General features: G+C 40.3%; 1 protein-coding gene across 1 annotated transcript in view; it reads right to left on the bottom strand.

Moving 5' to 3' along the window:
* Nucleotides 1–26,178, bottom strand: part of LOC130143713 (protocadherin-23-like) — a 72,961-nt gene extending 46,783 nt beyond the window's left edge. Inside the window, exons 1-4 of the mRNA XM_056326567.1 lie at nt 26,146–26,178; nt 24,879–25,070; nt 16,044–16,275; nt 360–596 (exon numbers count right to left, since the gene is read on the bottom strand). Coding sequence (XP_056182542.1) covers nt 360–596; nt 16,044–16,275; nt 24,879–25,070; nt 26,146–26,178 — 694 coding nt within the window. The remainder of the gene's footprint in view (nt 1–359; nt 597–16,043; nt 16,276–24,878; nt 25,071–26,145) is intronic.
* Between the last annotated feature and the right edge of the window lie 375 nt (nt 26,179–26,553).

Raw genomic sequence — 26,553 nt, 5'->3', positions numbered from 1 at the left:
TTGCATGGCTAATGCTTCAACAGAAGCCACACTGCCACACAAACCCTTCCTTACACTTTTCACAATGTGCTTCCCATCTCCCCATTTACAATTACAGAAATCTATCCAGAAGAAAATGGAAGCAATTGCCAATCTCCATGGACCACCAAGGAGAGTACCACAAATCTTCATCTGTTCTAAAGAGCATCCTGATAAGCAGCGCTTACACCAATTGCTGTAAATACCAACAGTAAATACTATTTAATGCTAGACAGACTGAATAAACTATATGAAGGCTTAAAAGAAATTATCTGCAGATATTTCCAGTTAATGGTCACAGCAGAAATGCAATGTAATCCCTGACTGAGCACACAACTTACTTGGAGGCCCTCTGGCCTTTACAGTGCCAACTGGGCTGTCTTCATGTGCATCTTCAGGAACAGAAAAAGTATACCGGGATCTCTCAAAGACAGCAGGGGCCAAAGCAGCCTGAAGGACGTTGACTGTGACAGCTGCATTGGCGGCAGAGGGAAGGCCACCCCCGTCCCGTGCAGAAACAGTCAGGAAGAGCACAGAACGTGCCAGGTGGCTGAGAGCTGAGATCAGGTAAATAATTCCTGAAAGCACACAGAAAAAAAAAATATTAAAAAAAATAAATTCAGCAGGCTGACAAAATAGTATATATGACAACATATACAGCTGCTCTAAGAGAAGACCAGACAATGAGGAGACAGCACTCCCAATTCCTCTCTGAGAGCCAAGTTTTTTCAAATTGTATGGTCTTTACCATGCACAAAGCCACTGATGCACGCTAAGTTCTGTGTCAAAACACAGTGTTGATAATTCTGATTTTAGAAACACAGATTCAGCTAAATCTTGAACAACTTCACCGAGTTGGTGGATGACTTCTGAATTTTCAGCAATGTTAGGAAAAACACAATTTTACCAGTACTAGTCTATAGGAGTCTGGAAGTGCATTGGGAGGAAAAAATGCTTAATTTATCTTTGCAAACAAAGTTAACTTTTATTTCCAACAGGCTGCGGAGACATTCTGCTTGAATAAGCCCCCAAATAAAGCACGCACACAGACAGAGTTGAAGCCACAAAATAAAAAACTTAAGGGGAGTGGCCTCCGTGGAAAGTATCTGGGAAGCAATCACCTGCTGTCTGATCACAAGTTTCTGGTAAAGTACCCTTTAATAGTGAACTCTAAGGTCTGATGAATTTGCAAGCTGCTAACAATTACATTATATACAAACTATATGAAAAAATTCTTTGAAAAGAAAATGCAATACTCTGTCCCGAAGTACAGCACTTCAGATGTGCCTTCTTCAAGATAAATACATTTTCATTCTTTAACTCTGCTAAATAAGACTAGCTGTCTCCAAATACATTCTCTTTGACTGCTAAAAAAAGTCTTTAGTAATAATGATAATTATGCCCAATTTTCAAATACTCTCTATATAACTACAGAAACCCACATTAACTCTTATTACTTAACATGGTAGTATGGGTGAAAGAATGAATGTAGCAGGAATCCTGTCCCATCTTTTACAGTAAAAGTTTTTTTACTTTCTTTAAAGTTCATACAAGCTTTGCTTGAGTGAAGACTTCAGTCTCAGCAATAAGAATTATATTCAAACCATAGCTCTCTGTGGAATGTTCATAACTGTCCACAATGATTATCCAAAACTGATACCTGTTAATTATTCCATGACAGACAATCATTCATTGCCCTTTGCAAGCAAATTAAAAGGTTTATGATTGAATATACAAACCTGTAAAAAAAATCATTAGCCCTCAGAGCACTCGTGAAATCTCTGGTCTAGATGATGTGAACACAAATACTTAAATTTAGGGGTCAACACTAGATCACAGAGCAATACAGCAGATCACGTTATGTTCATAACCTCATAAATTGTATAACTAAATTGTAACCTGAGGCACACAGTCGAAGGCCAAGTGCTTTCATCCAGGTAAAAGACAGAATAAGGAAACATAACTGTGTCCTAGGGAGCATTACTATGGGGTTTTCTTATTGTTTCCAGCAACTGCTCTATCATTGAGCAGGAGAAAGAACACTTTCACTTATTCTGAGATGACAAAAAAGTCATCAATATTCTAAGACCCTTTGGTAGTCACAGATTTTGCAACACACAAATAACTACTTATAAAGCAAGTTTTTCAACATTTAAATGAAGATGAGAGGCGACCAAATGCAAGAAAATTCTTCTTAACAATGACCGAGTTTAACTATACACTAAATGCTAAAATTGCAGTAGGCCAAGTAGTGAGGTTGCAATAAACTCAAGTGATTGAGGTAATAGGGACAACTTTCTACATACCAACTGATATTTTCAAGAAATCAAGTAGGCTTTTTGTAGAAGCTGGTAAAAACAAAAAACCTCTAGCAGCTCAATAAAACCAAACCTTTAAACTGTGAGTTACCCTTGTAATTTCCTGAATCTCAAGACAGGTTTAGTAGGGATGATGCTTGGCATTCAAGTCAGACATTTAGTGGTCCTATTTGCCAGATAGGGTAAAAATTAGATTTAACTCAAACTGCCTTAGAAGAATCAGTGCATAATTCAACTACAATATATCTTCTCAAAATTCAGGGTGAAGCCACAATGCCAATTTGCTACAATGCATTTTTAAGCAGAATAATGGAAAATACATAAAATCCTTATAAATATTCAGATGTGCATGTGGTATACTTTCCAGTTATCTGCCAGGACATTATAACAAACTCTGTCTTGACATGCTTAAAATGCATTCAGAGGGTCTTCAGGATCAGGTCAAGGAAGAACGCTTTCCACTAACAACAAAGGACACTAATTCCAGTGAGACAAACAACAGTAAAAACACAACAGAGATACAGATGGATTCAGAATTCATTGCTGATCCAGCTCCTATGCCAATATAACTGGAGCACTTCCAAGAATCAACCTTATTTTGGCCTTTCATTTTCTTTTTTGTCTTCTGATGACTGGGTTTTATGATTAATTAGATACCTCAAAAAATTAGTCTTCCAAGGACATAAACTTTTGGCATTTCCTGAGGTCATCTGAGCAACTGTAGCTCAAAGGAAAAAAGGTTTTAACCTTTTTTCCCCCAGAGGTTAAATGCATAAACATGGATTTTACACACTGTTGCTCTCAAATGAAATGAAACCAATCAGACTGTATTTGACTAACTTGACCAACTGGGTATTTTTCTATTGACAAGGCCAAAAGTATTTCATTCCTGTTTTTGATACCTCAAGATGTATGTGAAGGGTGGGAAAAGTACAGAAAAAGCATCACATTGAAACTCTCTCAAAGCAGTAACTAATGACTCCAGAACATCGGAGCAAACAGTACTCCACTCCAGGAACTCTGAAGACCCGGTGGAACAGAAATATTTCGAACCAAAATCCATTCTCTGGTGACCTGGACGGATTACAGCACAGTCCATGCCAGTTCAGCTATAGAAAGCAGACAGAAAAGGAAACGGATAAAAGATTTTGCTTTCTTTCTTCATTCTTTTGCTGTGCCCAAGGGAGGGAGGAGAATAGGCAAGTACATCTCACCAACTCTGCCTCCTCTTGCAGGACCAGTGATGCCCTAAGAACAGTGGCAGATTCCAAGTAAAAATTACGTGTCTTCCGTGTGGTTCCTTCCAGCCTCAAAACTGTAGTATGCAGAAAACTGTACAACCCGGGTCAACTTTTAATTACGTACATTCTGTTCCTTTCAGTATTTGTAGGACTGGGCAGTAGCATTGTGTCTGCTGATCTATAATTTACACAGACATGTGAGACAGTTCTACCGTACGTTGGGGAACACACCACACTAGACTCTGTTTTGGCACCATATAGACAGGAAAGCAGCTGTAGAAGCAAGCACACCTGGGATCCTACGTTCTATATGGTTAGGTAAAAACACTGGACTGACTAAAACAGTCATGACTGCCTGTGTCGAAAGCAGCTGCCAGCACACCTCAGAGCGGGCTAGGTGTACCTGATCCACTGAAGCACGGTGCAGGAGATCCCCAGCGCCACATCGCAAAGGCAGAAATGGGGCTATCTGCAAGAAGCACACAGCAGGAACTAGCTGTGTAAGTCACACATTCGGTGTGAGAAACTCAACAGAAGCATGCCTGGCTAAGTAACAGGCTGAAGAGAGTCACAGTTTTCCCTTCTTTCCTGTTCTGTAATCAGGAAAAGACAGAGGCTTATTGTTGTTATTCCCATAGTCTTCTGCAGCATGCAGTTCGTGGCTTCGGCAAACTTAAAAGACAAGGAACGCTTGTTCCCAGCAGGGAACACCACAGACACAAATTTGGTTCCACTTTAAGAAATCACTGCATTAAAACTGCCACCTTCTTTCCTACAGCTTGGCTCCCTATATAAATGGATGGTCTTACCTGCTGCCTTAAATAACACTTAATTCCCTTTTTAATTGTTTATATTACTGCAGTGCACTGAAGATCTTCCCTCTGGTAATTCTACATTCTGCACAAGAGAGCTGGAATCAATTCTGCTTCGCAGGTGAACAATCATAATTACATACCAAGTGAAGTATGAACATCCACCTCGCACCCTGGCAGTCTCATTTTCTTGACTAGATCTGCACGGGTGTAACTGACTGCAGAGTCCAACCTTTATGAATCAGGAAGATGATGCAGACATTGCCTATCATGATTTGCATCACATTTTAGACAGAACCTGCAATGCTGGTTGCATGTTAGCAACTGTCACTGCAGGCTGTAGTTTGGGAACAGCTCTGCTCCAGGGGACGTTAGCTCAGCCCAGTCACGTTGAAATTTATGATGCTTTGCTGCAGAACGATCTGAGCTCACTGGCCAGCATAAATCGTTACAACAGTTTTGGGGATTCAATGTACCGTGAGAGCTAGTGCTAATGAAGGGTGAAATCATGACTGACAACTCTGATCTGTTTCATACTGCCTCACTCACTGTACATGCTAGGGCATTAACTTCCAAGAAGTTCTTGCTCTCCACTTCGTGCCTACCAACAACAAAAGGTAAATAAAGCCCCTATCCACCCAGAATGTGCAAACACATCAGTGAAAGACACGACTCTATGGCACCCGCCATCCTCTGGCTATGACAAAGTTTCTCATGGGTTTTTGTTGTTATTGATGTGGAGATGCATCCTACTCCACAGGTGGGTTAGCTGCTAAGTGCTGTTTCTCAAGAGTTAAAGGCAGGAGACAGGCACTTGCATACAGCGATTCTTTTAAAATGTAGTTCTGATCATCTTCATGATCCTTTGTTCAGTTCTAACATTACAACAGCATACATCACCAAAGTAGGTCCACTCATCAAAAGCACTTTTTGTGTGACAGAAATAACACTGGTTACCCCAATAGGATTTCCACACATAATCCGAGCTAACCACTTTGAAAACATACCTGCTTTTCCACAGGGTCCTCAGGTAAGCAAAGCAAAAACCAGCCCTACATTTATAGACTTTCACAGGTATACAAAACATTTTCCACTAGTCAAACATTGCAGAGGCAAAGATAAAAATCAGGATGTGCTAACTTCGGTAACAAAGTTTGGATTGCATAGAAATGTGTACTCATGTAAACAGCTTCTAGTATTTTCTCATTGTTCATGAAATAAAAAAGCAACTTTAAAACATGGCAAGAGGAATAAAAATCCACAACACTACATCAGTAGTGTTCCCTAAGACCACAACACTGAACACCCTAACAACTTTAAACGATAGCAGTATTTCTTCAGCAAATACCCTAGGAGGGGGTCAGCTGGCATGATCTGAAACACAGCTCAGACAGTAAGCAGATGGCAAAAAGGTACGCATGGTTCATCACCCCAACTCACCTTCAAGCTGGCCGCTGGACCTACTGTTAATACTGTGTAGGTCTGCGCTGACCCCCGATACACTCAGAGGATGTCTCGCCCAGCCCAGCATGCCATCTTCTCAGTGCAGATGCACATATTTGTTTGCTTTTTATGCTGGAAAAATTTTGAAGATGAGCATAGACAGGGTCATTCGCCGGGAGGTGGATGCAGTTAGGTGAGGACTTGCATTAACATTAAACTCATCATTGTTCTAGTGAAGAATAATAGTGTTTCTGCTTGACATTTCTATTTATCTAACTCATTGCCTATGCTCTAATCTTAGCATCGTGTTTAGGTTCCAGTTTTAGCAATTTACTGTACCTAAAATGCACCTTTTTTAGTGAAGCTGCATTCTTGATGGTAACCATAACACTGCCAAATGCACTGTTCAAAGAGCTGGTTTAATAACTTTAATTACTGTGCTTAATCACAAGACTTTGCTTAGCATATGGAAGTCTATTCCAGAGCACTTCATCCAAATTTGCCAAGGTTGGTAATTAGCAATGTAAGAAACCACTACCTGGATCTATTAGCTAATGTACACAGTTTTAAAGTGAGGCTCTCCCACAAGCACAACGTTTTTTTTAAATACTATGGGTTACAGACAATTTTAGTGAGCTAAGTAGTACTCATCAATACACAAAATACTAGTTTCTAATTAAGGAAGTTCCATTATTCACAAGCAGAATACCCACCTGAGCATCAGCCTCTAATGTTGGGCAACAGTGGGAACGAGCCTAGTACTAGAATGATTTTGCATCATCTAGGCTCAGTTTTCTGTTACACAAGTGCTTTCAGACAACGTCTTGCAATGGACTATTCGGGATGCAAACTTACTTTGTCTCTGGAGACTACAGTTTGCTAGTTTAGGAGGCCACATGCCTCCCAGTGCTCAGGGGCAGGTGAAGGAACATGTCAAGCCAGCCTCTTTCAGCCTTCCTATCTGCCATCTAGCCATTAAAAGGTTAAACAATTCTGCAACTTGAAGTAGTGAGCTAGAGGGCTGGACTTAAAAATGTAAGGTGGTACTTTTATTTACATTACCAACTTTTTGAATCAAGTGCCTGGCCTAACTGCTATCAAAACACCACCAAAATTTAAAATTCTTTATTTAAAAAAATTTTAGGAACTTAAATTAGAGGTAATATTAAGATTTCAGTGGTGCACTTAATGCATGGTTCAAAGTTCACTACAAATCAAATTAGCATGATGGTTGTTTATTTTGTAGAGGAAAAACTTATTTATAAATTATCTTCTGTAAAAAGTCCTCAGGTGCTGGACAATCCTAAAAAATGCTCATGAATTCCATGAAAAGCTGCAGACAGATAAAAGAACCTCGTAATGCTTTTTTCCAATCATTTTGAGAAGCTGAGAGATTAAAGAAGGCAAATTTTTCAGAGCAACAGTAAGAGCCCATCAAAGAAAGGTCTCAAGCTGGATTCAGAGCTTTCCAAACCCCTTCATTGGTTCAAAAATGAGTGTTTCATTGAACAAGCTCTCAATGAAGAGAGCAAGCAAAGCAAGCTGAACGTGCCCCACCAGCTACAAGCCAGGCAGTAGCACTCTGAATGAGTTGCAGGCAACAAAACGCTCTCACACTTCTCATTTAGCAAGAAATGGCACTGCTTTAGCTATGAAGCCCCCAGTACATGTGGCTATCCTGAGCTGGAAAGCAGCTCCACTTTGCCCAAAATGCTTAAAGAAATATTAATAGAGTAAAAAAAAACACGTCCTGCAACTCCCAACTTTAATCAGGTGATTACAACATCAAGCAGAAGGCACACAGATCCAATGTTTCTCAAAGCAAAGAAAGAACTCCACCAGGTCTTTCTGGTGACCACAGCAATCGCTAAATGGTTAGGGAATTCACTTTCTTGCTTGCTTTTCAAAACTATTGCTTCATTTCCTTTATTTTTAATGTTCAAGTCAAATGAAACATTTTGCTTGATCCTTTTCCTCCCATTTTAAATTTCAATTGAACCCCCCCTAAACTGTCAACAAATTTATTTTTGCTACATATTCTTCAGAATACTGTCAAACCTAAAATGCAGCTCCTCAAAAACTCTTCTTTTCTACAGCACATCTTGAAAGAAACCTGGAGATACTGAACCAACTGATTATCATGTCAATCCACTGCTGTCTCACTGTGTCAACCTACTACAAACCTCCTGGGACAGGACTAGGGTTTGGGTTTGGGGATTTTTGCTTAGTACAACCCTAATGTTAGCACAACAAAGGTTTTATGACTCAAAGGACATCAAAACTAAACTTAGTACAAAAAAAACAACTATTACTTTGATGTAGCTATTTCTATATTGTACTACTACATGTTGAAGTAATTCTTCCCTAACAAAAAAAAAACCCCACAAACCAAAACCGCCATAGTAATTTGTCAGTAAACCAGCATATAAGCAAAGAGACGTAATTTGCTATGGCAGAGAAATCTCCTCTGTTTCTGCCTTGTTTTGTTTCCTTTTATCTGACATAATAGTAGCTCAGAGTATGTTTGTTGTCTGATTGCATCCAAAGAACACTTCCACATAAAACAGGGGCTTTAAAAAACCTCACATCAAGAATCAAAGCAATACTGGGCAGGACAGTGGCCTGGTGAACTGCTGCATTTTCAAAGACAAAGGCAGAGCCTTCCCCACACAATCCACACAGCTCCAGTACTGCCACCCCACCCCACCAGGTCACCTTTGCTTGCCTGGCTTATTGAAGTTTTCAAAAAACATCTTTTTAATCCAGGACCTTTTCAGTCAAGCTGCCAGCCTGCTGATCCAAAAATAGCTCAATGCAAAACCTGTTAAAAAAACTCAACTGCCAAGGTAATCGGAGATGATATTTCTTTGAAGGTGCTGTACCAAAAGATGCATGTTTCCAGCACAGCTATAGAATGAAGCCTAGTATCAGCCCAATCAGATATATTTGCTGTTCTTATATTAAGAGCATTACGAAACATTCCAGGTGCTCATCTTAAATACTTACGAACTGATTTTCTACTACATGCGCTCCCCTACTATATTCATTTTACCAGTCCAACAGCGTGAAGGCATTTTGCCAAGGCTATCTGAACTCTTTGTGTAACCTGCCGCTTTCTTCTTTCCTTTAGGTTAACTGAGAATAAGTACATCTGTTCTTAAGACTCACACAGTCTCTGTCAAAGAGAAAGTCCTGATTGTCTGAACTTTACAAATCTCACGTTATTCCTCTCCTCCAAATTGGGAGGTTTGGGCATAATTTTTCCAAAATTTTTCTCCATTTTTCTGGTTACCAGCCCACAGCATCTGTGCAATGCTATGGCAGTTCACTCTTTGTCCCATCTGGTGGGTTCTTCTGATTCCAAGATCTGTCATTGACTTAACTACAGGGAAGGGGGATGGGCTACAGCATTTTTGTAAATACTTTGCGCTGTGTCATGCACAATGAATCTCACGTACGCCTGTCACCCCACTGTCGCGTGGTTGAGTTTTTGGCAGATAGCTTGTAGGAATTTTTCTCTTTGTAGATGGTTGATTCTATTGGATTGTATTCATTAAAGAAAAAAAAAGATCCATTAAGAGCTGGTACTACGCATATTTTTCCATGCTGTTTTGCTACACGGCTTTCTTTCAGGGCCAAAATCTGTCCTCTCACACTTACTACAGCAAATTCTGTGTGCTTCAAGGAGAATATACCGTTTCCTGTATTCTTCATGTTAGATTTCTCATTAGATAAGACCTCACTGAAGGTAAAGGTTCACAAATTACTCGACTGAGACCACTAATTTTTCCTTTGTGACTTAACTCCAAACTCTTAGAAAGTGAAAACTTAGTGAGCTAAACCAGTGTCTCAGACATCTTCCTCTGATCTGCAGCATTCTGAATATGCTATCAATTTGTATGAAAGATCAGAAAAATAGTAATTGAAGAAACTGCAGTTTAAAAAAAACAAGTGGCCTCAAAATGTTCCAAAACAAAACACTCCTAATTTTAAATGTTATTTATGTGAACCTCTTCATATGTTTAGCAAATGTACTACATGCTGTATGAAAATGCCAGAAGTAGTTTAAAAATAAACCATTTTTTTCCTACAATACTACAGGAAAACATCATTAATCATCATAAAAATGGCCTTGTTTTCTTTAGAAAGGATGCATCCCCATTTCACTTTGATGCATATTACAATCTGCTATATATTAAACATTGTATAATACATGGAGTTAAGCAAAGTTTAGATTTTTGTTTTTCCCCAAAATGAAATTTTGGTATTTTAACTTTTGTTTCCAACCTGTATTGTAATAAAAACAGAGCAAAACCTTTTCATGCAATGAAAACGTCCTAAGATGTGACTGTTGAACAACAACATTTCCATTTTCTTCAATAAAACAAAACTTGTCAACATCCTTAACTGGAATGAATCTATTCTGGTGCTCTGGATTAAATCAAAAAGTTTATTTTAAGTCAGTTTGACATAAAATCACATTTACATATGGTGCCACAGTACAGTAATGGAAGTAGTACAGCACTAAATTGCACACTGCCAAAACAAAGAAAAAATGTCAGTGGGGGGACTGTTCCGTACAAGCGCTACACTTCACCTCTCTTTTTGTATCCATTACCAGACACTGTTAAAGAGATAAGATGCTGGACTTAAATCTGCCTTTTGGCTGATTAAGTTAATAATTCTTATATTCTTAAATTTGCATGTCCTCAGTTGTATCCCTCCTTTTATCCTTCTCCAACGGACTAAGCTCCCAGACTGCTCTACAACTCTTACAGGACATTTTAGTCACATGATACACTACGCTATTCACTTAAGAAATCAGAATTAATCTTGGAGGAAATTATTTTTTCAGCAAATCAAAATGTCCTCAAAACAATGCTCATTTTGCAGAAGCTGTACTTCTGTGCTGACAAAAAAAATATTAACGCTAAACTACTAAACAGCTCTTGTAACAAGACTTGTCTGCTGTACTCAATATGTATTTTTTGGCATAAATAAGTAACAGATGGTATTATGACAAAGTTGATCGAAGTATCTTCAAGTCAACGCAAAGACCTCCGAATTCCTCAATGTATTGGGTTTGTGCAGCAAGGCTTTGGTAGCAGGGGGGCTACAGGGGTGGCTCTGTGAGAAGCTGCTAGAAGCTTCCCCCATGTGCGATGGAGCCAATGCCAGGGGGCTCCGAGACAGACCCACCGCTGGCCAAAACAGTTTGTCAGTGATGGTGGTAGCACCTCTGGGATACCATGTTTGAGAATGGGGAGAAAAAGTTTCCGCACAGCAGCAGGAGAGGAGTGAGAATATGTGAGCGGAGCAGCCCTGCAGCCCCCCAGGCCGGCACAGGGGGAGGGGCAGGGGGTGCTCCAGGGCCGGAGCAGAGGCTCCCCTGCAGCCCCAGGGGAAGCCCATGGGGAGGCCGGCTGTGCCCTCAGCCCGTGGGGGTTAACGCTGGAGCAGATCCCACCCGCAGCCCGTGGGGACCCCACGCTGGAGCAGATCCCACCCCCAGCCCATGGGGGTTAACGCTGGAGCAGGTGGATGCCCAAAGGAGGCTGTGACCTGTGGCCCCATGGAGAGAGGAGCCTGGGCTGGGGCGGGTTTGCTGGCGGGACTTGTGGCCCCACAAGGCACCCACGCTGGAGCAGTTTGTGAAGAACAGCAGCCCACGGGAATGACTCATGTTGGAGAAGTTCATGGAGGACTGTCTGCCTCAGGAGGACCCCACGCTGGAGCAGGGGAAGAGCATGAGGAAGAAGGAGCAGCAGAGATGTGTGATGAGGTGACCGCAGCCCCTGCTCCTCATCCCCCTGTGCCACTGGGTGAGAGGAGGTAGAGAAATTGGGAGTGAAACTGAGCTTGGAAAAAGGGAGGAGTGTGGGGAAGGGGTTTTAAGTTTGGGTTTTATTTCTCATTACCCTACCATAATTTGATTGGCAATAAAGTAAATTATTTCCCTAAACCGAGTCTCTTTTGCCCATGACAGCAATTGCTGAGTGATCTCCCTGCCCTTATCTCGACCCACGAGCCTTTCATTGTATTTTCTCTCCCCTGTCCAGCAGAGGAGGGCAGTGACAGGGTGGCTTGGGGGGGCACCCGGCATCCAGCCAGGGTCCAACCACCACACTCACAGAAATATTCTCAGTAAAATACAAAGGAGGAATGTCATAGCCTCTGTTTCAAGCATCTGATTTAGGCAGGAGTCACAGAAACACAAGCCTAAATATCTTTTATAGGCAAAAGAAACAGAGCAGCTCAGTTAAATGCTTATACTGCTGTAATGTACATTGTGTGAATGCTACTTTCCCTACAGCCTTTTCATACTACGTTTAAATCACTAATACCTTCAAATGACCAGAAACCAATGGCTGCTGCCTTTGACTTAGCTTTGATAAGAGTTTTTCTCTGCACACAGTGACTAGGTAGGGCACTTGTTCTAAAAATATGAACAGGCCATTTACCTGAAAACCGACACGAAGTCACACTGCCCCAAAATAATTTTCAAAAAATATTAACTTTGTTGATTTGAAAGAGCTTCCCTGAACCAGGGCTACAGTAAGATGATAACCATCTTTTTATCCAGCTCTCAAGAAGGTTATCACTAAGATCAATAGAAAAATGAATTATATGCCCTTGGGTGAAAGAAAATATTAAAGCTTGTAACTTAATGAAAGTTTAGAAATTCAATTATTAATCCCAAAGCTTTAAAGTTAAGCACTGCATAGGTTTTCAGTCACACTTGTGATTGTCTTCTGTGACTTACATTCTTAATTACCTGCTGAGCCATAACTATAAATATACTGTTTTTCAGATAGCTTGTTGGGTAATGATGGGAAAATAAACAAACATAGCTCAAACAGTTTCTTAGCCAGAAGAGCTTTTCAACTTGCTCTGTTCTAATCAATTCACGAGTGCTGTTCATAGATCATGCATGGATCAGATATCTACAAAAGGAAACATAATGAAGCCAAGATGTTGTTTACACTAACACTAGAAACAAACGATAGCAAGAGTCACGAACTAGCACAGGAACTGGTTTAGAGTTCCCTATCCATATATTTTTTTAGTTACACAGTTCTTAAAGTGGTTTTTTTTGTGGACAGTCTACCATCAATCAAACAAAATATTTCATTTCAATTTTTTAATCAAAGGGAAATGCAATAAATGTTATTTAAGAGTTATTAAAAGAGCATATCACAAACAATAAATGCACTACCTAAAAGCTAAAATAGGAAACAAATGTAACTAATAGATACAATAAATATAAATAAAGACTTGTTTAGAATTCAAAAAACTTTTTAACGGAGTATCTGTTTGCTCTGTGAAAGGCTCTTCCTTCCTACTCTCATTGAATTTATCTGCACATCCACATGTCACAGTGCCTGAAACAAAAGATGGAGCCCTTCAAGGAGCTTGGATGTGGCTCATCCTCATAGTATCTATATATCAAAAGCACCACTGATATATGCTATACAGTCAGCGGTTGACCAGCTGGTATGATATCCTGTGTTGTGAACACAGCTTGCTATGCAAAGCCAAAAGCTTTCTTGATTCATCCATACAATTGTTTTAACGAAACAACAGCCAGAAGCAAGGCATAGTAGTGAAGGATTCGGGTTGCACTTTTTATTATTTTATCAATTCCTCTTTTAAAGATGAAAAAGGGGATAGGGGAATAAAAAGTTAATCTTTAGTGAGTATTTTAAGTACAGCACTCCAAAAACATCCCTGAAGAAAACTACAGTAAGATAAACATTCAAAATCACAATCTAGATGCCATAAAAAAGAAATTACATATGCCACGGAGAACAGCATCAGCCTGCATATGATTTTAATGTGACAAACTGTTAGCTACTGATTAACTTAAAGCTCATACTATTGAAAATATCTCTGTCCACTTACAGGTATAATGCTAAGGACTGCAATGAACGTAAGTCAAAGAGATTAATGCACTGATTTTCATTCCTCATTTATAAATGCTTTATCAGCACCACCACTGCTGAGCCTCCTTTTAGGTCCTCTAATAATCAAAAGAGCAGCCCAACCAGAATATGCCATACTGCAAATTGGAAGAACTGCAGAACTCATCACTAACAGACTGCACACCCAGAAGATCAGAAAACCAAAGACCAAAACTGTATTACGATCGTTTGGCTTACAGGTTTGGGGATCCACCTCCTGAAGAATTCTTATTTCTTGTCAGACTTGTCCATTGCCCTCTGTTCACAAAATACAGCTCACAACTAGATAAAGTCACTCATGTAACCTTCAGAAAGCCACATCTAAATCAGGCCATGTATCAGAGCACATGAAGACAGCTTTATCACAATGAAAACTGGGAAATGTCAGTCCTAACAAGAAGGAGAAAGAGCTCAAAACCTCTGTGACCTAATACCAAGCCACTTGTTTCATCTTCCTCTGAACACTGAACAGCTTTTGCAGCTATTTAACATGCAACAATTGCAAGATTTCAGTGTGACAAATTGGCAGTTTTAATGTTTGTTTTGTTTCTGATGTTTATTTTTGCCAAGAGCTTAAAAATCATTCTGTTCATCAGTGATGGAGCATAAGCACTACTGTAGGCAGACGTGGAAGAATATGAAAGGAAAACATGTAATCTTCAGGGAATAAAAATCCCACACACCATTAATATTAGTAAGTTAAAATTAGACACAGTCTTGACGTCCTGAATTGCCCAGGAGTGTAATCAGATTCCAAGCATTATAACGTTGGGAAGAGTGTCTCTGACCTAAATGCTCTTCTCATCATGAAATGTCAGCAATAGTGACCTAAAGCAACTTCACCCTGAATTTGGTCTGCCTTTGGATAAAATACCATGATGAATCTGCAAGATAATAGTAACTTATATGCCAAAACTAGAAAAAAAGGCCAAAAGGTCACAATTCGAGGAAGAAGCCTTTCAGAAGAGAGGACTGCTGCAAAGCCAGTGCTGCTAGCATGATCCACAGGGGCTCCCCTGACAAGCCTGCCTGGGGCACTGTTAAAATGACCAGTTCAATGCCTGTGGAGATCCAGTTCCCTAATTTTTGATCGAGCTATGTATACTTGGCATCAGTTATGCCCCACAGAATCTGATTTGACAGGCAATTAAAAGTCCATTGTTAAATAAATTCTGAAATAGCCAAGACAAGCGGACTGACTTCCTAAGATTAGTTTCTTCTGTTCATATTTTGGGGACTGTGTAAGAAAGTGAAAATAGGCACTATTTTGAAAGAACAGATCCTTGTGACATTTCATACACCAAACAGCTAATACATACAGATGTGCAACAGCCCAAAAAAATTCTTAAAACATATAAAATAGTCCCCTGTGCCACGACCATCACAAAGCAAAACTGCTGAACAGGGTACATTCATGTGCAAGGGCTGGCTCTCAAGTAAAATGGTAGCTGCAGTTTAGTTAACCACTCCCTGAAAGACACCATGGACATTTGTAGATACACTGCTCGTGTGCTTTCCAGCTGAAGTTAGTAACTATTTTAAGGCTAGAAAAGCAGACTACAGGGGCTGCTTTATGGCCGTGGGAAAGGTAATTCAATCTGTGAAATTCAACCTGTCATCAAAAAATTTCACCCAGATTTCCTTTCGCCATCATTGTTTTCTTGCTCTTGTCATCACTCCTTCACTGAACCTCTCTCCAGAAACCAGAAGGATGAAGAATCATATCAGGAAGTAAAAGGCAGAAAAAGCCACTTACGAAGCAAATCATTGAGTCAAACAGGAAGGCAGCTGGATATCGTAAGACTATGAGCAGAACAGGGCCTTATTCTAGCATAGCGTGCAGAAAGAAGACTGGGACAGAAACAGAGAGATTAAACAAAAGGGCAACTTGAAAAGTCGTTTATTGCTCCTCAAGAGTAAGACCTAAAAATTTCAGGAATTCAGATATTACTGTAAAAAATAATGCTTTGATTATTTCCTACAATGATGAATAGATTTATAGCTGAAAATAGTGGATGCAGCATACTGCTTGTCCTGTATTGCATTGGCATGTACTCTGTTCCCCATTCTCCTGTTTATTCCAGTGAAAGCAAATGCTTCACATAAAACCTAAATCCTCCTCCTTCCTCTAGAATCATTTTCCAGCAGAATATGTTTCAACTGTATGACAGGACTCCAAATAAAAGCAAAAAAGCATCATCAAGCCAAAAATACATGTTGTATAATTATAGTCTTTCTGAATCAGAGTACCTGTGGATGTATCCACTGTGAAAAAAGAAGAAAATTCTCCCGGGACTAGTTCATATGTGACAATGCCATATATTCCCGAATCTCTGTCTGTGGCAACAACATTGATGATCTCTGTTCCTGGCTGTGTGTGACTACTGATGCTCGCCACATACACGGCTTGCTCAAAAACAGGTTGATTATCATTAATATCTTCTATCTCGATGCGAACAAAAGCTTGGGCACTCAATCCACCCTGTTGGATAAATTAGAAAGATAAAAGCAAAAACCAAGGTCAATTTTAAAAGTGTACACAATAAAATGATACAAATCTGGCTTCAGCCCATCATTAGGAAACAGAACATGCTACAACAATATTGAAAATGTCTGTTAAAACCAACTTACCCTATCTGTAGTACCTCAAAATACTGCATTTAGGCAAGCTACATGCTCAGAACACCACCAGTGGGCTAAGTACACAAAGAAGTTCAACTTCTTACAATTGTGAGGCCTGAACACAAAGTTATTTTTGTTAATACTAATGAGCACTACGCATATCACATCCTTGCTAGTCTAACCACACCTGGTTTTACTGTAATCACCTACACACCACTTTTTCCTTCACAGATAGAAGTCAGGGTTTTCTGCCCCAGAAATACATGCCCCTCAGGTGACCAGTGCTTCAGTAAAACAAAATAACTTTCTATCTACCAATCTTCCAGTTTTTAAAAGTATAACCATCATAACAGCAAATATCCGGCTTTTTCAACTATTAAGAACCCAGACTGAGAGCAGAGCAGTGCAGGACAGCCAAAAGCTACCTGTCAGCTGCTATCTGCAAGACCTATCCTCAATTTATCACTCTGGCAGGTTCAAGCAGTTCTGTTCATGCAGTGTGTGTCTGTGTTCATAGATGCATATTTTATTTGTGTATATATGTGTGTGAGTGTGTGCATATATATGTACATGTGTTTGTCTACATGCCCATACCTTCACTTTGTGTACACTGAGTTGGAACACTGTAAATTCAACTGAAGCACATAGCTGAAACAATTTGTCAATACAAAATTCGTAACCGATTACATAAAATTATTTCCAGTGCATTTGTGATTTTGCAGGGAAAGAGGTCTGACCATGCTTTCTAGGGGGTTTGGCTCAACTGCTCTGCTTTTGTTTCTTTTCCCTACACAAAGAGCTAGGAAAAGCGCCAGGCCTTGGTCGCAGGTTTGGCACATCTCTTCGCTACCCCAGCTCAGCTGCTGCGCTGCTCTCCACACAGTTGAAGTTCCTGCTCCAGGTGCCCACCAAGACCCCACTGGAATACTACATGGGCAGCCAGGGGACCACCTTCAACCTTGCTCTGCAGTGGAACCAGAGAACCAAGGAGCAACTGCAAGCTGGCTTACCAAACTGTGCTACAGCAAAATCACAATTTGCAATGGCAAAGTACTGAATTTGTGACAACCTGGAAAAAAACACAATTCTGAGGGTGCTGAAGTGTAGACCCCACAGGGCCATGAGTGAAACAAATGGCAATTTACTTCTTAGAGATGCTACCTCATATTCTCTGCAGACTCTGTCCATCAGTTTGGAAGGGTTCGTATTTCCAAACTTAATTTACAGCTGTAACTACAAACATTTTTAAAAGCAGCTCCACTGCACACATCTAACAGTGAATGCTGTGGCACTGACATGTGCAATAGAGGCACAAAGCAAAAGATGTGATGTATAGCCTGCATGTGCTGTACGCAGTACATGAAGACACAGAGGAAGTATACTGTGCTCAAAGTCATGCTGAGCACGCTGTGCTTGCACCCATCAGTCACTTACAGAAACTGCTGACACAGATCAGATGTTGGTGCATACACATGCCAAGCTATGCTGAGCTAGCCCAAACTTCATCTTGCAGTCACAGTAGCTATGATATAAAAAAAAAAAACTAGGTTGCATATTTCAGCAACCTAATTGTTCATGTCAATTGTTTTTAAACTTGACCTTCATGAGACTATCCAATGATTCAGACTGACTACTATTCCTTTAGGCTTGCCCTGCAGCATAACAATCACCCCAAAACTACTGAGGGTTTGCTTATTATGTCCACAATTTCAGACTTACTTTTGGCCAAAAAGTACTACCAGCATTCTCTTCCACATTTCCATTGGGATTTTTGCCTTGTTCTGTTTTGGGTTTTTTCTTCCATGTAGTAATATCACCTCTGTTGAGTGACAGTGACATTCCCATGAAGGCTCAAGTATGTGGAAAATTAAAGATGACCTTGTGTATCGTGTGTCTGTTTCACTCTCAGACTAGGAGATCTGGCCCACATGCTCCTGCTGTGCTTGGGTTTTCTTCTGAAGAATATAAGGCATGGCATGTGTCCAGGGCTTTCATTGCTATGGAGGCAGCCAGCAGTCAGGACACATACCTGGGGACTAGGACTGTGAAGGCATGCCGGTTTTGGCTGGGATAGAGTTAATTTTCTTCATGATAGTTAGTATGAGGCTATGTTTTGGATTTGTGCTGAAAACAATGTTGATAACACAGGGATGTTTTAGTCACTGCTGAGCAACACGAGGCCTTTTCTGTCTCTCACCCCATGAGCAAGCTGACCTCAACTGACCAAGGGGATATTCCAGACCATATGACATCACACTCAGCATACAAAGCTGGGAGGAGGAGGAGGAGGAAGGGGAGCACATTTGGAGTGATGGCATTTGTCTTCCCAAGCAACCATTACTGTGATGGAGCCCCACTTTCCTGGAGATGGCTGAACACCTGCCTGCCAACGGGAAGTGCTGAATGAATTCCTTGTTCTGCTTTGCTTGTGTGCATGGCTTTTGCTTTACCTATTACGCTGCCTTTAACCATCCGTTCTCTCACTTTTACCCTTCCAATTCTCTCCCCCAACCAAGCAGGGGGAAGCGGGCAAGCAGCTGCATGGTGCTTAGCTGCTGGCTGGGGTTAAACCATGGCAGCAGGGTACTGTGCTACCATCAGCTTCAAAACGGAAGCAGCCATGAAATCCTCTGCTGATAGGGACAAGTGGAGAATGCAGATCTAGTGGGCTCACTACTGACACCCCAACCCCACCTTGGAGAGAGTTTCTTCCCCAATACCTTGGTTTCCACAGGAAAGAAACCCCTGCACAGGAGCTAAAAGGGAGGCCCATGTGCTCTGTTCACTGTCAGAAGATGCTCTGTGGCTATCAAGTACTTTAGGACAGAATCAGAAACATTTCTAAGAGGGCCAAGGGAGAAGCGAGGTCAAGAATAAAAACCATCTAAAAAGATGGTTCTAACAGCATGAAACCAAACTGCAAAAACTCATGAGAACTTCTCATGAAGTTAAATTACTTCTTCCAAGGTTCATTATTGCTAAACAGACATTAAAAAAAACCCTAACACCACACTCCAACCAATTCATATTTATCCTACAGAGTTACATAAAGACTGGAAAGTCTTTGGAAATTGATTAATTCTAAGTATATGGGGGAACCTAATCTCTCAGAAGACAGACCAAATTCTATGATGGAGACAGAACCTTCTTTTTCAAAAGCAGCAGTGTATCCCCCACACACAACTCAAGTACAATATTAACTGGTAATGGCCCATTTCTTGCTCTGGCCATCAGAATTCTTAACTATCATCCCAAATAGGAAGGGACAAACTGCTTTATTTCTAACCACATGGATGTAATTTATCTACTCAGGAGCAAGCACAACATAGATCTTCCAAAATACGAAGGCTGATTTAAACAAGTCTGTTGCTGATAGAAAATCACATTTGTCAAAACACGTTACAAGCAACAGAAACCCATAGTTTTTTCGTTTTGCAAGCCCCTTCTCAAATATTAAAGTATTTTTAACGACTGTTGGGCTGTTTGATGCCACAAGTAGTCACAATTAGAATGGCTTCTTTGTCAGACTCCTGAGAGTTGTGTGCCCTGTGGAACAAAGAGGGGACATAAACTACCACCAAATCAAAATAGCCACAAGTAGTATTTTCTTTACTTTTTGCAGGACCAAACTTGTGTGAAAATCCAAAGCCATTAGTATGCTTCTATCATGTGTCAAAAAAAAAAAAGGAAAATTAATCCTGCCTTTGGCATGAGTCTCTTTAGCTTAGTAAGTAGAAAAGGTGCTATTTTGAATAGCTGTATTTCTTTGTCTTGATGCTGTAAAATGATTAAGAATCCATCAAGATTTGGACCACTGGTAGCCTCCAATGTTTTTGTCAATGAACTGTGCTGTCAACTTTTTGTTCCAAACTAAACTGTGATATACAAGATCTGACATGAAGACATATTTTCTTTTTTCTTCTTTTTTGTCAAACCTAAAAAGACATGTCACCTTGCAGTCATAATGCTGTCAAAATAGAGAGATATCACCAATTCTTATAAAAGCCTTAACCTCTCCAGAAGGTTTTCCTGCGTCGAGTATTTCTCTCTGTGTTTCAATTGCTTCAGTGTAAAAGAGAAAATTGGACAAGCAGTACGGTTTAGAAAAAAGCAAGTGATGAAGAACAAAGTATTTTTCTATGCTGAAAGGCAGTAAGAGGGTCACTAATAGACCTGCCAATGGTATTTTACCTTTTGCAATGATTATGTAGCAGCTGAAAAACTGAAGATCTAACATTCCTATTGAAGATATACACAAGGATGCTTCTTCTCATCTCCAGTTGATTATTAAGATAATAAGAATTTTAATTACCTCCCAACACCATTAAATGGCAGTCTTCAAATCACCATTAGGGGCAGTCCTATCACAGCATTCAAGAACCTCACTTGGAGAAAACAAAACCAAGGCAGTCCAATCTGCAAAGGGAAAAGGCATCAACCCCCCTAAACCCAACCTCTGGACTATCAGTAGGGCACAGAGATTGGTCTGTGGCACCCCTTATACTGGTGGGGGACAAAGTGGAAGAACACACTGCCTGTGCTCTGCAGTTTTTGAAACTTCTCACCACACCGATGAAGAGAGTGGGTACACCAGCACAAGGTCCTGTTAGCTTCAGAAATGTGCATTGCTGGAATTGGTCCATGCCTGGTAGCAGCTCTTACAAGCATAGGTCATACAGTCTTCCCCAGGTTTTGAAGAAAACTGCGTGGGCCAGCTGCTCCCAGAGTCAAGGCTGGACACTCCTGTACGCTTCTATTTGTGCACCAACCCCAAGACTGCAAAACTCAGATTTTGGCTTTGAAGGCCAGACAACTGTCGTGTGTAAGCAGGTAGTGCAGATGCTACTAGACAGAATTTAAATTAGCATTAGTCCAATTAAAATTTCCCTGGATTACAACAGGTTTTCTTTAGCAGTCACAGTCATTACTGTTTATTTGGTTGAAAGAAAAAGAGGAGTGACAGGCATCATAAAAATGCAAATGAATAAACAAAATGATTGAATTATGCATGATACAGAGCAATAAAATTTGCCACTGTACAGCAGCAAAAGTGTGTGCTGTTAAAATAAAAGGTTTCCTGGATGAAAATGAATTCACATCAAGACTCTTAAAGGCAGAAGAACACAAAACAAAGGAAGCACAAATTTACATATATGGTTAGTTTGGAGACCCCCAAGAAAATAGAGAAGAACACACAATGGAGTGTCCACTACAGTCACATTGGCTCTTTTTTGTTTGTTTTCACAAACAGAAGAATTAAAAATGTATCAGATCAAATTTGCACATATTCAAAACAAATGAACAAACAAAATCACTAATTTTGTCCCCTATACTGCTTTGGAAGCATGCATATACTTTGATTACTGATTGATTTTATTATTAATCTGATTTTTTTTCCAGAGAGAGAAAAAAATTACAATTTTAATATCATTACAAGAAATTTTCAGCTGACTGTAAATTCAAAGACTGCTCAAACACCTGCTGAGGCTGTTTCTGATGTGTCACAAGTGCATAAATATAGCTGATGTGACCAAGGGTGCAGTTTGAGCAGGGGATGTCCCAGGCAGAGCTGGCACACAAATCCCAGGAGTTACCCTCCCTACTGGAACAGCTCTGTCTGCTGCAGTTCAGAGACCAAAGGAGAGGGCTAGATGCAGATGCTGTGGAATTCCGTGCAAACACCTTTCTATAAACCCAATACATGATTTCTTTTCATATAAAAGCATTTCAAAGAGGAGTACCAAATATGTACGTGAAGTGACTTTGCGACCAAAACTAGCTCTGCCAACTGGAAAGGTCAATGCTAATATTATGATCAGCCTCAACCCCACTTAATCAGGATGTGTATTTAACACCAGTTTAACAGAATCTGTTTTCCACTTGCCTCCCCACAGGCTTTTGTGTGTTATTTCAGTTCTCCCATTACACTTGCTGCATAACACGTAAAAGACGTGACCAACAAGCTCCAAAACCATGTAATGGAGTAGGCATGGACAGGTGGAGGAAACTGATAGTTTTGCTGTAAGATAAACTGAGCACCACCTGGAAAATACTTTCTTTTCCTCCTCACTTTTAATTAACTTTGTTATCTTCTTTTCATCTCTCTTCCCCCCCTCCCCTTGTCAGCAGTGACCCTTAGTCTTCCTCTGTCTTTTCTGCACACACATCTCCCCTGATCATAGCCTCTGCTTTGAACTCCACACCTAACATCTTTAATCCATCAAAACTAGCAGCAGAATGCCAGGAGATAAAATAGCCTACTATAATTCAATTGCAGAGTGGCTCAGCATAACTTCAGGTTTAGCGAAAATTTTAAAAAGCCAATATTGAATTTAGGTGCTTTAGTATTTAGGTGTCAGGCAAATTTTTAGAAGAGAAATCAATGGGATCTACAAAATGCTGACTTTCAGTAAAAAGCGCAAGTCCTGCTTGTCACAGACGAGGCAATAAAAAATTGATCCCCTCTCCCCATTACTGAATTTCTGAAAACACAAGGATCCTAAATTAAGACCAATTTAAAAATGAAATACTCTATAGTTTCAATGCATTGGGTGTTTTCCTTTAACTTCTGATGTAAGATTTATCACTCAAAATAACGTAACCAAAAAAATGCATCAAGCTTTCTTCATGTTAACTTTTTTCCCCTGCCTCCCCACATTTTCAAAATAATCTTCTGGACCAGACCAGATATCTTAGAAACTTGTCAGAATTTCAGTGCTATTATTCAGCTCTCACGTACACTGTTAGTGACACTGATCTTGATATTCCAGATATGTGTATGTTTTTTACATTTAAACAGCTTCAAACCACATGAGTGAGAGGAAAAATGAAGTGATAAAGTATAGCAGAACACAATTTTCTGCTGTTATACATTGTAATACTGCTTTACTGTTCGAGGCCTGGATGTCTGTACTCAGGTGCATGCTACAAAATTTTGCCTAGAAAGGAATTCTGAAGACAGAAATCACAAATCAGAGAAATTCCAAAATGGTCACATGGACTTACTTCTGCTGTAAAGATTACAGATGCTGTCGTAACAAAAAAGACTTACATTTTTAAATCATTAGGTGTTCAAATAAGATAGAGTCAGAAAACATACCAAAAAAAATCCTTATATAACCATTTATCCTCAAAAGAAATCTATGGGGAAGAAAAGGCACACTCCTAAAGGCACCATTCATACCAAAAAATGCTTCTGTAGCCTCTGAAATAAACACTGAATAGTGACAGCTAAAGAAATAAAGCAGATGAACTGCTTAGCTATTACACATATATCCAAATTCAACAGCATACAAATATACCCTCAACTTCTATATTCTCAAAATGCAACAATACCAAGCATCAACTGCAGCTATTTAAGTTCACTAAGTTTCTTCAGTGTACAGTAACAAAAAGTACACACATTTTAATGAAAAATACCATATTTCTAGCACAACTGCATTTTTAAAAACTCATATTAGATACACCTACGACAGTATCTTAAATGCAATGTTAATATTCAAAGTATGAAATAAAGATTGTATAGCCTGAAACAACTTAATTTCAATGTTTTTCAGCTCAAATTGTGCTGTAAAATGCAGCCTGAATAACATTTTTAATAGTGTCCTTATGTTTATTTTAGTATTCAAAGACAACCAGTAATCTTCTTCAGCCTCCTCACAGTTCACCACTTAAGCTGAAAATAATTAAGTACCAGCTGCTCTCTTTCTGGGCCTCTGATTGCAAATAGCCTGTGGATACCTTCATAACAAAATGAACCCAGGAATTTCTTCCCATCTTTTCAGGGGTCACGCTACCCAAATTTTCTTTTCACCTGGCATCAGATAGACCACGTGTTTACACCCAGAAATCTCAATGTGTTTCTACCACAATGAACGTCTCCTCGCCCTTCCTGCCAGAGATCTGAAATGGATTGTTTCAGGCACATACTACCACCCTGCCCTCACCGTACCATGAATACCCACTTCCAAGCACCAGATCTTGTAATGTGGGAAAAATTTCAGACATGCCGCTGCAGGGAGGCTGTACCCAGCCACAGCAGCAGCAATGGCATCAGCTAGCTAGAAAGGACAAGGAATTTATCCAGGAAAGTCACTGGCATGCACAGGAGCCACGCAGCTCTAGCACAAGTTTATTACTGCTGCAGTCACCTTGAAAGCAGGAAGCAGAGGTAACCTGGAGTCCACTGGTTCCAAGAGGAGGAAGAAAATCAGCAGGGACTTACACATCCTAGAAAGGTTTCAACACCTTGTTTAGGAGTAATTGGGGATTTCACAGCCAATGTTATCAGTTTGGGTCAAAATTTATGGTTCATGAAGTATCACTTTCTGCGTTCTGTAGAGGTAAGAAATGCACATTCATGCAATTTTTACCTACTCATTACATTCTCATTTAGAAGTACACACCACATCCAAATTTACAAGTGCATTCACAAATCTGGCAGCATGGAAAGATGAAACTTACCCCATCTGTAGCTTTTACTAAGAGATCATAAGTGGTTGGATCTTCTTCTCTGTCAATGTCTTGAGACACACAGATCTGACCAGTACGTGGGTCAATCTGGAAGGCTTTGGATTTTTCATAATAATGAAATCCATCGTAAAGAAAATACTCAATTTCACCAAACCGGTCGGCATCTGCATCTGTTGCCTTGACCTGCCAGGAAACAGAGAGGCAAAATTAAGCCAGTGAAACTATTACTCATTCATTCAAAAATCAGAGATACTTTGTTCTGAAGTTACCTGTTTGTGTTGTAAAAGCAAATGTGCATGCGCACAATAAATACAAACATATTCTGCTACCTAAGCTGTCTGCCTGCAGTTCATAAAATAATGACCACGACTGACAGTGTAAGCACTGCAACAAGCATGCAACATTGATTAGACCTGTCCATAACATTACCTGTTTATGTGTCAATAATTACCTCAATCAAGTGGGCTTCCTGTGACTGGGAAAGCCACGCATGTTAAGCCGTGTCAGTAGACTATACATGAAGCCACTTTCCTTTCATGTTATTTTTACCAGTTGCGGTAGGTCTTACGAAAACTACAGCATAAATAGATCAGAAAAGGGCTGCAGGACATTCTTACCTAATGCATTTTCTAAAAGACTCCCCCAAGCTCAATTCAGCACTCTTTCAGGGCCTGGTGGCACAGTGAGCCATGCAAGTCAAGGAATGGAGAAGTTTTTGATGTCCAGTCCACTCTTCAAGGACCTAGAGCTCTACCAACACAACTAAACACGACCATCACATGCATGCACAGCACAAAGCAGGACATGCACAGGCTGCGGCAGGTCGCTGTGAGAGGCTTTATCACCTCACCTGTGTAGTCTTGCATGTAGCTGTAACTGCTGAATGACAAACGAGCCTAACATCTTTTATTTTCAGCTATATTAAGTACATCTGATGCAGCATAAATTCTGCCATAAATCCCAAACAAGACATGAAAACCTGGAGCAGCTTTCAAGATGCTGCATGACCGTCCCTCAGCTGCATTTTAAAGGACTCACAAGGCATTACACAAACAGTAGGAGGTCAATGCTCTTTAACAGAACATGCGATTAAGGCACGCACCACCCGATAATTTAAAATCATCAGGTGATTTTAGATTTTAATACAGGAAAAACCCAAACCTTTCAGGTATGTTCTAACATTAATACTTTGGGGTTTATGCACATAGGAGTAGTCAGAAATCAACCTACCTCTTAAAATATTTTAATAAACGCTTACCATAGTGATATGTTTTGCCAATAACATATACATGTGCCCTGCACGAGGAGAAGCTGAGAGATCTGGGCTCGTTTAGGATGGAGAAGAGAAGGTTTGAGAGGGGCTTTAATAGCCACCCTCCAGTGCCCAAGAGGAAGCTACTGGAAGACACTGCCAGGCTCTGTCCCCAGACGAGCCAACAGCAGTCACACACTGAAGCTGGAGAGCTGGACCTAAGGCAGGATTTTCACTGTGAAGATGATTCAGCACTAGAGGTTCCCTGCTCAGAGCGGCTGGAGTCTTCATCTTTGGAGTTTCAAGACTCAAGTGGGCACAGCCCTGTGTGGACAGAGACATCCCACCACCCCCTCCATCCCCAGCAGGGCCAAGGAATAAATGCTGCCCAGCTGCATCAGCACCACGACACAA

Source organism: Falco biarmicus, chromosome 1 (genome assembly GCF_023638135.1).
Source record: "Falco biarmicus isolate bFalBia1 chromosome 1, bFalBia1.pri, whole genome shotgun sequence".
NCBI classification, from domain to species: domain Eukaryota; kingdom Metazoa; phylum Chordata; class Aves; order Falconiformes; family Falconidae; genus Falco; species Falco biarmicus.
This window is presented reverse-complemented; position numbering and strand designations above follow the sequence as displayed.